At 34.1% G+C, this 15,821-nt stretch overlaps 1 protein-coding gene across 1 annotated transcript in view; it reads right to left on the bottom strand.

Moving 5' to 3' along the window:
* The window catches only part of IPO8 (importin 8), a 65,918-nt gene that overhangs the window by 43,971 nt on the left and 6,126 nt on the right, over nucleotides 1–15,821 (bottom strand). Inside the window, 6 exon segments of the mRNA XM_010860615.1 lie at nucleotides 981–1,065; nucleotides 1,503–1,597; nucleotides 3,260–3,349; nucleotides 8,091–8,247; nucleotides 9,227–9,385; nucleotides 11,891–12,047. Coding sequence (XP_010858917.1) covers nucleotides 981–1,065; nucleotides 1,503–1,597; nucleotides 3,260–3,349; nucleotides 8,091–8,247; nucleotides 9,227–9,385; nucleotides 11,891–12,047 — 743 coding nt within the window.

Below are 15,821 nucleotides of genomic sequence, written 5' to 3'. Positions count from 1 at the left end.
TATTGAAAAGCAAAGACATTGCTTTGCCAACAAAGGTCCCATCTAGTCAAAGCTATGGCTTTTCCAGTAGTCATATAAGGATGTGAGAGTTGGACCATAAAGAAAGCTGAGCACTGAAGAACTTATGCTTTTAAACTGTGTTGTCAGAGAAGACTCTAGAGAGTCCCTTGGACAGCAAGGAGATCAAACCAGTCAATCCTAGAGGAAATCAGTCCTGAATATTCATTGGAAGGACTGAGGTTGAAGCTGAAACTCCAATACTTTGGCCACCTGATGCGAAGAACTGACTCAATGGAAAAGACCCTGATGCTGGGAAAGACTGAAGGCGGGAGGAGAAGGGGATGATAGAGGATGAGATGGTTGGATGGCATCACTGACTCAATGGACATGGAGTTTGAACAAGCTCCAGGAGTTAGTGATAGACAGGGAGGCCTGGCATGCTCCAGACCATGGGGTCACAAAGAGTTTGTAAACATTAAAATCAACTTGGAGTATTTCTTAAGAGTTCCTAATTTTCACTGTATAGAAAAGTTCCCAAACTTCCACAAAAATGTGTAAGCTCTCAGCTGAATGTCAACTTTTGAGTTCAATTCCTCTTGAAATAGATCAATTCCTATTACCTAAATCTTCCGATATAAAAACTTAAAACAAAGATGTGCAGGCTTCAAGAAATAGCGGGTAAGAAACTGATATGAGGTCAGAAAGTTAACTGAAGAACATGATCTAATACTGGTGACTGCTGTACAAGTATCAGTCAACATACTTGTTTGCTTGGGAGGGGAATTCTTGCAGTAGGTACCCTCGTACATTTGCTTCTACAACTGACTGCACTGCATTAGATTCCCAGATCTGCCATTTCATCCTTAAAAATAGGTAATGTATTAATTAATATTTTATAATCTACTTTTAAATGATAGAAGTGACTTTAACTACTTTCAGTAGTAACCATCCTTTTATTTTTTAAATGTTAAGTTTATTACCTGTTGAATTCCCACTGCATAAGTTTTCAAAAAGAATTCAGAAAATTCAAAGTATTCTTTTGTGACATTTCCTGGGCTTCCATATCTTAAAACACAAAGAGAAAATGTTTAAATATTGAGAATTTTGTAAACAAAACATGCTCATTAGTTTAAATACGTTTTGATAGATACATTCTATTGGGGCAGAAAACTAACACTTTCCCTTTTATTCACAAGCCCCAAAATGATATTATGACAAGCAGCACTTAGACTGCAGGCCATACTTAAAATTTCAGTCAGAAATATCATCTCTCCATCCTTTTTTACAGAGACTAGAAAGACCCAGCAAAGACTGTTCACCTCATTATGATCTCAAAGCCAAGGATCACAGTGAAACCTGCTTTAAAACAAGCACAGGATAACTTTTTGCCCTCTAAAGAAAAATGATCAAATACCATACAGCATCAAGGGGACCTATTCAATTTTACTATATCTAATACTGAGATACTAACCACAGATGGTGAATCTAATAACCAGAATTACCGTTCAAAGAGACGAGCTACAATGTGTAGTGCCCACTTCTTGCATTTCCACCAGACTAGTTCTGGTCTATCATCCTCATCAATCTGCAGAGTCTCCTAGGAGGACAAAACACCCAGATAAAATTCCTACAGTGAAAGGGTTTGTGTGACTAACAAAGGCAGAATAAATGTTGATATGAATTAAGCAATATTAAATATGAATTCAGATTGCCATACAAATCCAAGTTCTTACTTTACAGATTGCTAGGTAGGAATTAAACAAGCAAAACTTCAACTAACTAGTGCTACTGTTCACATTTATCTCCTATCTTTAAAAGGCCCAAATAAGTAGAAAACAAAATACAAAACACCATATCCCTCAAGGAAACTCTCTGGGATACCAAAAAGTTCTATATCTTGATCTGGGAGACAGTAACACAAGTGTCAATCTGTCAAAATTCACTGAACTGTTCATTAATTTCTGTGCATTCATGTGTATAAACTAAACCTCAACATAATTTGTCACAAGATATAGACAAAGGAAGGAATATTGAGACATCTGGAGACAACATCAGGAGACAAACTCAAAATTTTAAATATTTTATAATTTTTATAATTTTATATTTTAATATATTTAATATAATTTTATATATAATTTTTAAATTTTAATATATTTTAAGTTAGTTAACCTGATTAGTTATTCGAGTTATTTTGATAGATGAAATATAGTATCACATCTATTGCAGATAAAAATGAGACACCATCTTTCACCTATCAAACTGGCAAACACAGAATTTAACAAAACAGTATCAGTCACTGCTTATTAAAGTATAAGCCAAACACTGTTTCTGGAAAGCTGTTTTCAAGATCTGTCAAAGTAGAAAATTATAGCCATTACTTTCTACTAACTTTTAATAGAATATAATCTATAAAAATACTGAATCACTATGCCAAACACCTGAAACTAATATAAGATTGTGAATCAACTCTACTTCTATTAATTAATTTACTAATTAGCTAAAGATCTGTCAAGGCCTTAAAACAGCAAGGAGGTTATCAAAACAAAATAATCATGTATGTGCATAGAAATGTAACTACATCCTTATAGTTAAACCTATAATAAGCTAAATATCTAGCAAATGAAGCATTAAGCAAAAATGTACCATACAAAAAAATTCAAAATCGTACAAAATATTTCTAAGAAATTTTAAGTGAAAATTAATATCAAAACAGTACCCACTCCAGTATTCTTGCCTGGGAAATCCCATGGACAGAGAAGCCTGGTAGACTACAGTCCATGGGTCACAAGAGTCAGACATGACTGAGCACACACGCATGCACACAACTATCTATATATACCATTCTTACAAATATAATAAAATGTAATTGTTCTTCCTGACGGATTTCATTAATGCTTCTTTCTCTGTATACCCTTTTTAATCACTTTTTAATAAGATTTTGTCAGTATAGCCTTTTCAATCACTTCTTCCTATAAAGATTTTATAGTATTTTCTGTAGGAAAAAATATGTTGTATATGAATGCAGAGAAAAAAAGAGAATGATTATCAAGTTTTAAAAATGGCTACTTTTAGAGGATTAAACAGTTATTTTATTAATTTTGTTTATCTGAATTTTCTATAGCTGAGTATGTATCATAAATTGTTTTTATTACAGTAATTTTTTTTTTCCTCAAATAGCTGGCTGGGATAATAATCAGTCTACCACAAATAACCCAAATCCAACTTTTCCCAATTCTTAGAAACAGCAGCCCTTTCTTACAGGAGGAACAGTCCTGTCAATAATAGTTCGGAAGATCTCCATCCACGCTGTCATGGTTTGGTTATTCACCAGCTGAAGAGGCAATGCATACTGAAAACAAAGGAAACAATATCAGACAATAATTCCTCCCCTCTAAAAAATCTGCAACTTATCTATATAGAAAGGTTGAAATACATGAAATGGCTAACACTTGTCCATGAAAATAGTAATTTCAGATGATTCAACCTAAAATTTAACTTAAAACAGCTCTATAAGCATATGTGTGTAAGTTAAATTTTTAAAATCTAGAAAATATACATGCTATAAATTATTTCTCTGAGCTCCTCCTTTATTTTCAGCCATGCTGTGCATCATCCAGGCTTTTAGTTCTCCAACTACGGGTCAAACCCATGCCCCCTGCATTGGGAGCATGGAGTGTTAACCACTGGACCTCCAACGAAGTCCCTGGTACATTTTTAAGTAAAAAATTATAAAAATAATACAGAAAGAGGTCATTTAATCAGCATGAGACTCTAGATAAGTGATTTTTTACCATTTACCACTTTGGGTGTCAAACTTCACCTTTCCAGTTTTATTGAGATAGAATTGATATATAACACTATGTAAGTTTAAGGTATACAACATGATCATTTGATACACATATATATTGTTAAATTACTTTTACAGCAACATTAGTCAATACTTCCATTACCTCATATCATTATCTTTTTATTTTTGAAATGTAGTTCATTTAAAATATTATATTATTTTCAGGTATACAAGTAACTTCACAATTTAATAGACATATTCCATTTAAAGTTATTACAAAATAATGGCTATATTTCACTGTACAATACATTCTTGTTACTCATTTATTTTATACACAGTAGTTAATATCTCTTAATCCCATATGCATCTTGACCCTCCCCACTTCCCTCTCCTGTTAATCACTAGTTTATTCTCTGAATCTATGTATCTGTTTCTGTTTTGTTACAAACACTTATTTTTTCGATTCCACATATAAGTGATAACAGTATTTGCCTTCTTTGCCTGACATTTCTCTAAGTGTAAAACACTCTAGGTCCATCCACATTGCTGCAAATGGCAGAATTTCATTCTTTTTTATGGCTGAGTAATATTCCATTGTATGTACATGCATGTACATAAACATACAACATCTTCATTCGTTAATTTATTGATGGACACTTAAGTTGCTTCCATAATATGGCTATTGTGAATAATACTGTTACCAACACTGGGGTGTATATATCTTTTGAATTAGTGTTTTCATTTTTTCCAGATATATACCTAGCAGTAGAATTGCTGATCATATGGCAGTCCTATTTTTTGTTCTTTGAGGAAATGCCATATAGTTTTTCATAATGGCTGTACCAATTTACATTCCCACTAAAAGTGTATGAAGATTCCCCTTTCTCCACATCCTTGTCAACATTTGTTATTTGAAGATTTTTTCATGATAGGTATTCTGAAATGAAGTGGTATCTCATTATGGCTTTGATTTACATTTCTCTGGTGATAAGCAATGTTGAGCATCTTTTCAAGTGCTTGTTGGCTATCTATATTTCTTGTTTGGATAAATGTCTATTCAAGTCTTCTGCCCATTTTTTAATTGGGTTTTCGTTGTTGTTGTTCATTTTTAATTGGGTTTTCGTTGTTCATTATTGAGCTATATGAGCTGTTTATATATTTTGGATATTAACCCCTTATTGCTAATATCATTTGCAAATATCTTCTCCCATTTAGTAGGCTGTCTTTTTGTTTTGTCAATGGTTTCCTCTGCTGTGCAAAAGCTTTTAAGCTTAATTAGGTCCCATTTGTTTTTGTTTTTATTTCCTTGTCTTAGGAAACAAATCCAAAAAAAATATTGCTATGATTTATGTCAAAATGTGCTACCTGTTTTCTCTTCTAGTTTTATGGTTTCCAGGTCTTACATTTAGGTTTTTAACCCATTTTGACTTCATTTTTGTGTATGATATGAGGAAATGTCCTCATTCATTTACATATGACTGTCCAGTTTTCCCAGCACCACTTACTGAAGGGACTGTCTTTTCTCCACTATATATTCTTGCTTCCTTTTTTGTGGATTAACTGACTGTATGTGCATGGGTTTACTTCTGAGTTCTCTGTTCTGTTCCATTGATCTATAAGCTTCTTTTTGTGCCAGTATGATACTGTTTTGATTACTGTGTATTTGTAGTGTAGTCTGAAGTCAGGGAGCGTGATATCTCCAAGTTTGCTCTTTTTTCTCAAGGTTGCTTTGGCAATTCTGTGAAAAATGTCATCAATATTTTGATACAGATTTCAGTAAATCTATAGACTGTTTGGATAGTATGGACATTTTAACAATATTAATTATTCCAATCCAAGAACACAAAATATCTTTCCATTTCTTTGTACTGTTTTCAAACTCATTCATCAATGTTTATAGCTTTCAGAATATAGGCCTTTTACATCCTTGGATAACTTTATTCCAAGGCATTTTATTATTTCTGATGCAGTTGTAAATAGGGATGTTTCCTTAATTTCTCCTCCCATAATTATCTTTTTGTGATGCAAACCCAGTTTAATGACTTTAATGAAAATCTTTCCTTCAAGAAACACTTTTTTCAATTAATTTTGTCTACACTGTGGCATGATGTCACAGTCCACTACACTATGTTACAGTGTACAACTCCCCTCCCTACTACACCCTGAGCTATAGGAGATGAGGCTTAGCACCTCTGCATCCATGCATTCCAAAACCTGCTACATGCTAAGGATATAATAAGTAAAGCTTACATTCTAATTGAGGGGGGAGAAACATTTAAATAAGAATTACAATATGGTGTGATAAACAGGACAGATAAAAGCATTACAATGTTGGTAACAGCACCCATGAGGACCATGTAAACGCAGCCTGCTAATAGAAGAGACAAATTCTGTGGAAGAAGTGATACGCAAGCCGAGACATGGAGAAGGAGCACAAATGGACCAGGGCAGAAAGGGGAAGGAGGGTGCTCAGGCCGCACGGTGCCTTAAAGGCTCAGCAGTGACAAGAGGACGTGACCTGCTCATGAAGCTAAAAGAATTTCCATATGGCTGGAGTGTAAAGAACAAAGCTAAAGCTAAATATAGTATAAGATGAGGCGAGAGATGAAAGGTTTTATAGGACATGTGAAGAAATTAACACTGTATTCTAAATGCAGTGGGCAGTCAGTTGGTTTTAAGATGGAGCAAAGAGGAGCAGCAGGCTCAGGGTTAGGGGAAAGATAATAATGAGTTCACTTCTGGACAAATGAGTTCTGAAATATGTATAAAATATTCAAGAGCCCTGTACACAATAAATATTTAATAAATGCTTACACAAAATCAATTTCATTATATCATACTTTTTATAACATAAATTTTTCTGCCTTTTCCTTTATAGACAATCACTCTTTACTTACATAAACACTGGAACTATGCCACTTGAAGCCTTCTAAATTTTTGCTTCCAGGATTCCTCATTGAAGTATATTACTATATCAGCACATAATAAATTACTGAAATGGTTTAAAATGATGAGGGTTTTTTTCCCCAGATTTTTTAGGTTTTTAGCACATACATGTTAAGAAAAAAAAAAATTAGATTTTTGCTCTCTTAGCAAACCAAGTAGAAGTAGAGACTTTAAGAAAACTATTTCATCATCCTCTGTCTTACTTACAGTTCCTGGCTATGCTTCTCCCAGTGGGAAAGGGAAGTCTGGCTCTGAATAAATGGGATATTACTATGTCTAATAGCAAGACATCTCACTGAATAAAAAATGTTTGCCCCAAAGTGATGCTCCTGAGAAAGATTTCTGAACAGAAAAACAAAAACAAAAGCATCATACATCTTCCTAGTTTATTACTTTAAAAAAAAAGAAAAAAAGGTGTATTCTTAGTATTCTAGTTTCTTCTCTTTTCTCAGAGGTGCCTCCTTTCCCCTTCCCACTCCCTCAAAAAAGGCAAAGCTGAAAAAAACACAAATATCCTCCCTGGACTGTCTCTATTAAAAGTTTAAAAGGTGAGGCTAAAAATATAAATCCTTATTGAATTGAAATATTCTAGAACAATATAAAAGTACTTCAGTCAGATAGAAGCCAAGAACAAAATCAAACTATCCTGACTCTCTAGCTTGATGAAACTACCCTCTTGCCATGACTAAGTTAACAAGAAAGCATGAAATAAAGCTTTAATCCATTCATCACTCAAATAGTTTAAACTAACAGCAATTATTCTTTCTCCACCCAGATCTAACTATCTTACCCAAGCCTTTCAAGGATTAAATTTTAAATATTTTTATATTTAAAACATTCCATATTAATGTTCATTATAGCTTTCAATTAAGAAAAAGAAAATTTTTAAATGAAGGTAAACGAGTCACTCAATCTCATTTGTTAGCTTTAAATTGGGTCAAATGCAAACAAACTACCATCAATATGATTTCTCAATAAAAAAAGAACTCTCTTCTTTTCCTTTCTCTTCTCCTATAATGATAACTAATCTACAGGCAGAATGCTATGGACAGATTAGTCAAATCATCAGGTTTTAGGACAGTTAACTGCCTTGTTTCTTCCATACTCAGACTTCAGACACTGGGGTGAAAGACATATGGCCACTGAATCTCAGCTCTGCCACTCAGATAACCTTGGACAATTAAGTTGACCTCTCTAAGTCTGTTCTCTCATAAGGATTTATTTTTTAAGAAATACATGTGAGAATATATAATATGTAATTTTCAACAATAAACAATAACTGGCACTTACTGAGCACTTTCGATGTGCCAGGCAGAAATACATGGCATCAAATTTGTCTTCTGCTATAGAAACTTACCTGCACAAGTGCATAAAAGATTTTCAGAATCTGTTTCTGTATTAACACAGAATAATGTGAGGAATCAGGAAGAAGCTGCATGATGTGTTGCTGAATACGAGGCAGAAATATTTGCATTGCTGCTATAAGAGGTTCTCTTTCCTCTGCTTTCTTATATCTACATGAGCAAAGACAAAACAAGAGAACAATAATTTCTCCCCCCACAAAAGAGCTATAAACAATGAATGAAAAACAGTATTTCTAAACTATATAAAACTAAAATGGTAACTTTCCAAACACTGTATTACATTTCACTTTGGATTGTTAGAATAAACCTGAGAGAAACTTTAAAAGAGCACATCCCTGTTTCGGGCAGAATACCTAAAATCTTTCAAGAGTTGGACTAATTCAAAATAATCAAAAACAGCTTTGCAACTTTCCTAAATCAATTTTTCTAATGCTTAGATTAATTTTCATCATACCACAATTCTTGCCACAAAATACAGGCTGATATGCCAGCTTAAATAGATATTCCTATTATACAACAAATAATGTGGTGGAAAACACAGTTGTCTATACCGTATATTGAGAAGTTAAAATGGTTTACAAATTTATGTGCTCTTAGATCACTTTAATAGGTGTAAGTCTAAAATATCCTCTAAAAATCATTTTAAAAGGAGGACTACAGAACTTTGTATGCAGGAGCAGCAATTCGAAACTAGAAAGCAATGCTATTAAACGTGACACTAGTCCCACACTTTCCAAGCAATTCTTATAGAAACGACACTCATTAGCAAAGAAACTTGAACATTTTCTACCTTGCATCCAAAAAGGTAAATGTTTGGTTTACTTAATAATGTGCTCACTTGAAGACAAATGTTAAGGTACCTCTCCATCAAAATTTCCAAGGAAAGCTGTTAAATAAATGGTCCTCTGAAACTAACAAATTAGTTTGAGAAGCACTGCCTGAAAGATTAACACATTAGCAGATTAAAGATTCTTTGAAAAACTGTAGTAAATTACCACATTTGTGTTTAATCCAACATTTCCCAAACTAACCTGATTCTGCACAACACCCACAGCAGGCCCCTCTATGCAATGTAATTCTTTCTAAGTAACACAAGGCTGGTATCTTCAGCCAATAGAAATCAACTTACTCATATGTCTTCACCAGTTGATATAGACATAACAAACTGCCAAGCCAGCTTCCACTGCTCTGTGATTGCAAGTAATAGTCTATCTTGTCGACTACCGCTGGCCAGTGACCAGGGAAATCGTATTTAATGATGGCACGGAGACACATTGTTAACTGGACTCTATAAGGTGGGGGAAAAAAGTCCACAATCTAAGTAGTTATAAATATCAGGCTTCAAAGACCTCTAGTACTGTACACAAAAGCACTTTGATTCCTATTTATCTACATTATATAGTTATTTATCTTGGGTGATAAGAAAAAGAGCGGTCCTATTAAAAAAACACCTCCTCAGTAACTCAAACTTACTGAAAATAAACAGAATGAGTGATTGCCTAAAATGTATCAGATCTTTCAAATGGTCTTATCCTAAAGATAAGCTTTGTAAAAAAAAAAAAATTTAATAAATTCATAAAAAATTCTACAAAAAAAAAAGACAATGAATCAACCCCAGCTCTTATAAAATTTCCCACCTTGTCATATTTTGTATTTTGGTTATCATATCCTACAGGGAAACAAAACAAAAAAGTATTTTATTATTTCAACTAGACAAACTTAACCTAAAAATGGTCACAGTAAGTAAAACGGAAGCCTAGTAACAGTGGGAAGCATCTCCGTGAGCCAAAGTCTGGAATCAGTCATCAGCAATTCTAGCCATGCAGTATTTTGCACCTGTCAAAGCTTCCTTAGATCCTAAATTTTATACAAAGTCAAGTACTAGCTGGAAATTCCTGAAGGGGAATGTTAAGAGCTATTTCCAAAGAAACATAGAAAAAAGAAACAGGCAAGACATTAAACAGAAAAAAAAAAAAAAGAAGTATCTTCAATAAAACCACGAAGTTAAGTGATAAAAGATGTGATCTCATAACACTTAGGTAAGTAATCATTTCCTCAACTGGATCCCAGTCACAACTGAAAAGAAAGTGAGGGAAAAAAACTGTCTCTCCTACAGACTCTCAGTGTGTCCTTACATGGTCACTTGCAAATGGTCAGAAAGTGAATCAAGCTAAATTAGGATTCCACCATGCCAAGAAAAAGATACATACTCAGTTCAACAGCAAATAATTGAATTCACTGAAATGAAACAAACAAAATAATGCCTTTTCCTTGTGTCTCCAAATCTATCTGCAAAAGATCCTTTGCAGTACTTTTAAATAAACTTTGAGAATATTTATTTAAGAGTGGTTACAGTTAAGCCTTCAGGACATAAAAGAAACAAAGCCACAAAGAACTGTCTCATAATAAAGATAAAGATAACCTCCTATACAACCAGCAGCTGTTCCTAAACAACCAATAGATCATATCTGTATTCAATAAAACTGAAACTTTTCATTTTTTTAATTTCATCTTCAGGTTGACCCTCTTAATCCTTTCTCATTCCAAGCCAAGCAAAGGATGTCTATGAACAGCCATCCTTTCATATATTACTGTGTAGAAGCATTGCTTGCAAGATTCAGAGAGATTTAAAATGTAAAGATTTTGCCAAGAAATGGACACATGATGGTACCACAGGGAAGCCAGTGCCAGACGGGCATGTGGGCAACCAACAAGAATAAAGACTATTTTCTTTCACCAGAACACCTCCTTTCTTCTCTTAATGAAACAACTGCACAAAGAGGAGTTCAATGCTTGTCACACTCAGGGATAAAGTTATATCTACTCTCTTGAAGTTCATTTCATTTCCCTACCTCAGATTCATCTATTTCCCTCCTGCCTTTTCTAAAGAAACCTAATCACTCTCTCATGTTGAAAAGAATTTGTTTTTCCTATTTTAAGACTGCATAATTTTTTTGACTCTATAGTTGTGCTATCCAATAAGGGCAGCCACCAGTTATATAATTAAATTAGAAATTCAGTTCCTCAGGTACACTAGCCATATTTCAAGTACTCCACTGGCTTCTATGCCACATGACTAAGGATCAGACAGTATGGATACAGAAGATTTCCATCACCGTAGAAAGTCAGCTGGACTCTACAGCAGCTAATCTAAATTTAAAAAACCAGAGATGCTTCTAGTTTATACTTTCTCCATCCTATCTTCTTCAAAGGAACAGATGCTCAGCTCACAAAAATGAATAAAAAGATAGGTAGAGTATTACAAAAGTGCTAAGTTAAAACCCCCAGAAGTCAATTTCCTTGTATCAGGGAAAAGAAAAGCAAATAGTGAAAAGTCAAAGGCTCTAACTGAGAACATAGGTTATTTACATACAGGGATCTACACAACAATTTTAGTTACATGTTTGCTTTAACTCTTTTTGTGGCTACTTATAGCAACTAAATCCTTTCCAAAATATTTTGAGGCAGGGACTTTCTGGTGGTCCAGTGGTTAAGATTCCTCCTTTCCCACTGCAGGGGGCATGGGTTTGATCCCTGGTTGGGGAACTAAGATCCCACATGCCACATGATGCAGCCAAAAAAAAAAAAAAAACCTCTCTCTCTCTCTATATATATATATAAGCAAAGAATTACAAATGCAAAAACAAATAATTAAAACTGTATTCTTAGAGTGACCATCTTTATTACTTTGTATCTCTTCTAAAAAACAAACTTGAGGCTGGTGATTATACTAATCTCCCCCATCCACATAGTCTGTGCTTCCCACAAAGCACACAGATTTAGTATAATGTACCTCACTAAATCTGGAGACCGAATTATTCCTTCCACAATATTATCACGTATTTGCTGGCGATCGTTTTCATGAATGTTGAATGGGAATATTGCTTCTCCTGGCGGAGGTTCTCGATCCGGCCAGTACTGTGTCACCATGTTCTTCAAGTAAATGGCAGCTAAATTAGAGGGGGAAAAAAAGCTAATGTAGCAGTATTGAAAAGATGGCTTTCATTTAGCCTTGTAGAGCATGAAAAGCTAAACCCTTTAATGCTAAATATGACACCCAGCAAAAATGGAAAATCTTATAAATAGCCAAATGGAGAAGGGAAAATGAATATGAATTTAAAGTTTCTCTTTAGCTAGTAAAGTAAATCTAAGCAGAAAACATCTCATTAAATAAAGCTCCAGAGTTTACATGACAGAAAAATGACCTAGGAACTCAAGTATGTACCTATATACTAAATACAAAATGGTCTAAATGCAACTCTACTAAAAAATTTTCAGATCATGAGAGTCATACTGTTCATAATGCCCAATATTGAACTGACAACAGGTGAAATTCTACAGCCCTTCACATAGATTGCTTTTTCTGTCTTTCTTTCACTGGGTATTATTATCCCACACTACCATTTTGAAATTTGTATGCTTTTTATAGTATTGGTAATTATTATCTAACCCTTCAGAAATATTTGCCACTTGCAAATATAACAATAGAGAAAAGAACATTAGCTTTCAAATATTTTTGGAAAATCTCAGGAAATCTCTTATCTGTTTATTTCTATCAAAGTACAATCATCAATGATTTGGTTCCTTTTTTTAATTACCTTCAACATTTAACAGGGAGAAGGCAATAGCAACCCACTCCAGTACTCTTGCCTGGAAAATCCCATGGACGGAGGAGCCTGGCAGGCTGCCGTCCATGAGGTCGCTAAGAGTCGGACACGACTGAGCGACTTCACTTTCACTTTTCACTTTCACGCATTAGAGAAGGAAATGGCAACCCACTCCAGTATCCTTGCCTGGAGAATCCCAGGGATGGGGGAGCCTGGTGGGCTGCCATCTATGGAGTTGCACAGAGTCGGACACGACTGAAGCGACTTAGCAGCAGCAGCAGTAACATTTAACAAAAGACTTCTGAAAGAAGCTAATATACTGCTACAGAGTTCTGACAGGGAATGCAAAGTTTTCTCACCAACCCAGCTGAGCACTGGGAATATATATGTTTTTATAATGTCATATTCTTATCTATACATAAAATATAAGAATAAAGAGAGATGACCTGCAAAGCATTATAACTGTCTTCCCTTAAGTTTCTCCTCTCCCTTCTTCCCCACTCCTCCCTTCATCTCAATTTTAACATAAGCTAAACTGGCTCATAAAAGCATTATACCACAAAGACTAAACCAAAACATGCTCTACATTGGCTGTAATACAACAGAAATCCAGTGAAATTATGAACCTGATATCCTATAAGCTCCTCTTTCATTAGTTTTGATTCAACAAAGGTCTGAAAAAGACAATTTCACCTAAGACTTTCATTTTTTAGAATAAAAACAAAAATTATTTGAGACAGTGAAAGAGAGAGGGAAAGGGAAAAAGCGGGGGGAGGGGCAGGTGGTGGGGTGGGAAGGGAGAGAAAAGGGAAGGGAGAGAGGCAGGAGAGAGAGAGAGAGAAATGTGTCTATGTGTGAGAGTTTGGGTTTTTATCTTTTTTTAAGTCACACCACATAGGCTCTGGACTAAGTACCATCATTTACCCCAGTATACTTATTTTATTATGTAACCGTCATCGGCAATAAAAATACACAAACTGTTGGAAAAAATGAATAAATGATCTAAGAATATGGTCCAACCTGTCAGCAGTTCAGACTGATTTCATGAGATTAATCTTTGCAAAAAGAAAAATCACAATGCCATTTTAATCCCTACAGAACTAGTCTTGAAAATAAAAAGCCACTTTCAGACAGCAAAGATACAAACATGGTAAAATCATGGACCTATTCATAGTTTATTCATTAAATGCGATTAATTTTATAACTAAAAATATTTTTATTCTGGGACACCATAAGAGACGGACTATATAAAAGACACTGACAAACTGTATAGATTGCAAGAAACATGCAATTAGTTAAAATAAAACTGAACTTAATGTAGTAATTTGAAAATAGAATATTAATTATGTTTCTAATCATGGATTACTAAAGATAATGAAGGGAAAATACCAAAAATAACTGAAACTATCAATAATCTAAAAATATCCCTTTAATCATTTAATTCAAATGTCTATCTAACCATATGCCAGAGCTAAGTAAATACAAATATCTTAATTCATTCATAAGAAATTAAGTATTAAAATTTGTTTTTCTGCAAAATCTACTTATAACTTCAGCATCTTAAGTTTGAAATTAACTTTAAAACATACACGCATTTCTCCCCTTTTGAAACACAATGAATCATCACGTACGCTCTATGTTCTGGACCCAGAGCCACCACCACCACACAGATCAACTGGGTTCTATAACATCAAAGTGGAAAGGATGCAATTAAACTTAGTGAAGTGGAATGCTATGCTTTTTGAGTTGATATTTCTGAGTTTTTCTACAATTTTTCATAGTAATTTGGTAGCCCTTCTCCCCTTCTCACTCTTGTTATTAATCTGTTAAAGGCTAAGAAATAAGGTAATGAAGTTTGTAAATTATATCTAAAACAAGATTAAATAGATTCTGAGTAAGAGTTTCCTACAAATAAGACCCATGAGTTTTAACAAAAGAGCATCTTGGAGTGCTTCTGGACTAATCAAGCAACTTCCTGTTAATTTCTAGGTTCTGTAATCTGAAACACTGAAGTTACCACCTTGATAACGCTACTAAGCTTACCAATCAAAAGCAAAACAGTGGAGCAAACATCCAAATTTATCTTGTTTAGCTTGCCAATATCAAAATATTACATTTATTTCCTATTTCTTACCAGTAAAGTAATAAAGGACACTCACTAACAAGCTTTACTGATAATGCCAAGAATATTAATTGCCCATAAGCAAAAAACACCAAGAACTGAATATTTCACAGAACCATGTCTTTCCACTTAATATTATAGCATAACTTTTATGAACAGGCTGATTTTTTAAAATCAAAGATCACAACATTCTGTTTTAAATGTCATGCTAAAATGATAAATTGTCTGAGGGTCACCATGATTCTTGGGGTACCTTTGTATTCTAATAATAGGTTAAACAGAAGAGAAAATTTATAAATGGCACTTAAATTTAGGATAGTTATAATGTAGACTTCTACACAGTATATACACAGACTGTATAATAAAATGGATGCTGTAAAGTAAAAAGTTGTCCTAATGAATTAGGACATGATCAACAACCAAGAGAAACTCTGTCCTGTGGCTAACAGATTTAAAATCTACATAAATTATAAATAAAAATTGCTTTTAAATGCTAATTACATTTTATATTAAAACTTAATTACCTACATCATTAAGATTCAAAGTTGTATAGAACTGGTGAGGATATGGGAAACCCAGCATTCTAATGCACTGTAGATAGAAAAAGTAAGCAAATGCAACTTGGTGACAAGATTCAAAACTGTAAATGTTAATGCTGTTAATATCATTAACTTAGCATTTCCGTTTGTTTCATCCTGTGAAAATATCTCCACTAGTATCCAGAGATATGTGTTCAAAGATGTTCATTTTAGCGTTGCCTCTAACAAAAACAATAAAAAGGGGCAATAAGGGACATGCCCACCAGTATCGGATTGCTTAAATACACTATGGTAGTTCTAATCCAACGAAATACAGGAGAGGATGGGACAAACTGAGAGTAGCACTGAAATATACACATTACCACGTATAAAGCAGATAGCTAGTGGGAAGTTGCTGTAACACAGGAAGCCCAGCCCAGTGCTCTGTAGAAGGGTGTACCGTAGAAGGGTGGGGTG

The sequence above is a fragment of the Bison bison genome, unplaced genomic scaffold (genome assembly GCF_000754665.1).
Source record: "Bison bison bison isolate TAMUID 2011002044 unplaced genomic scaffold, Bison_UMD1.0 scf7180017864468, whole genome shotgun sequence".
Taxonomy (NCBI): domain Eukaryota; kingdom Metazoa; phylum Chordata; class Mammalia; order Artiodactyla; family Bovidae; genus Bison; species Bison bison.
The sequence above is the reverse complement of the archived record's forward strand: the minus strand, read 5'-3'. Positions and strand labels throughout refer to the sequence as shown.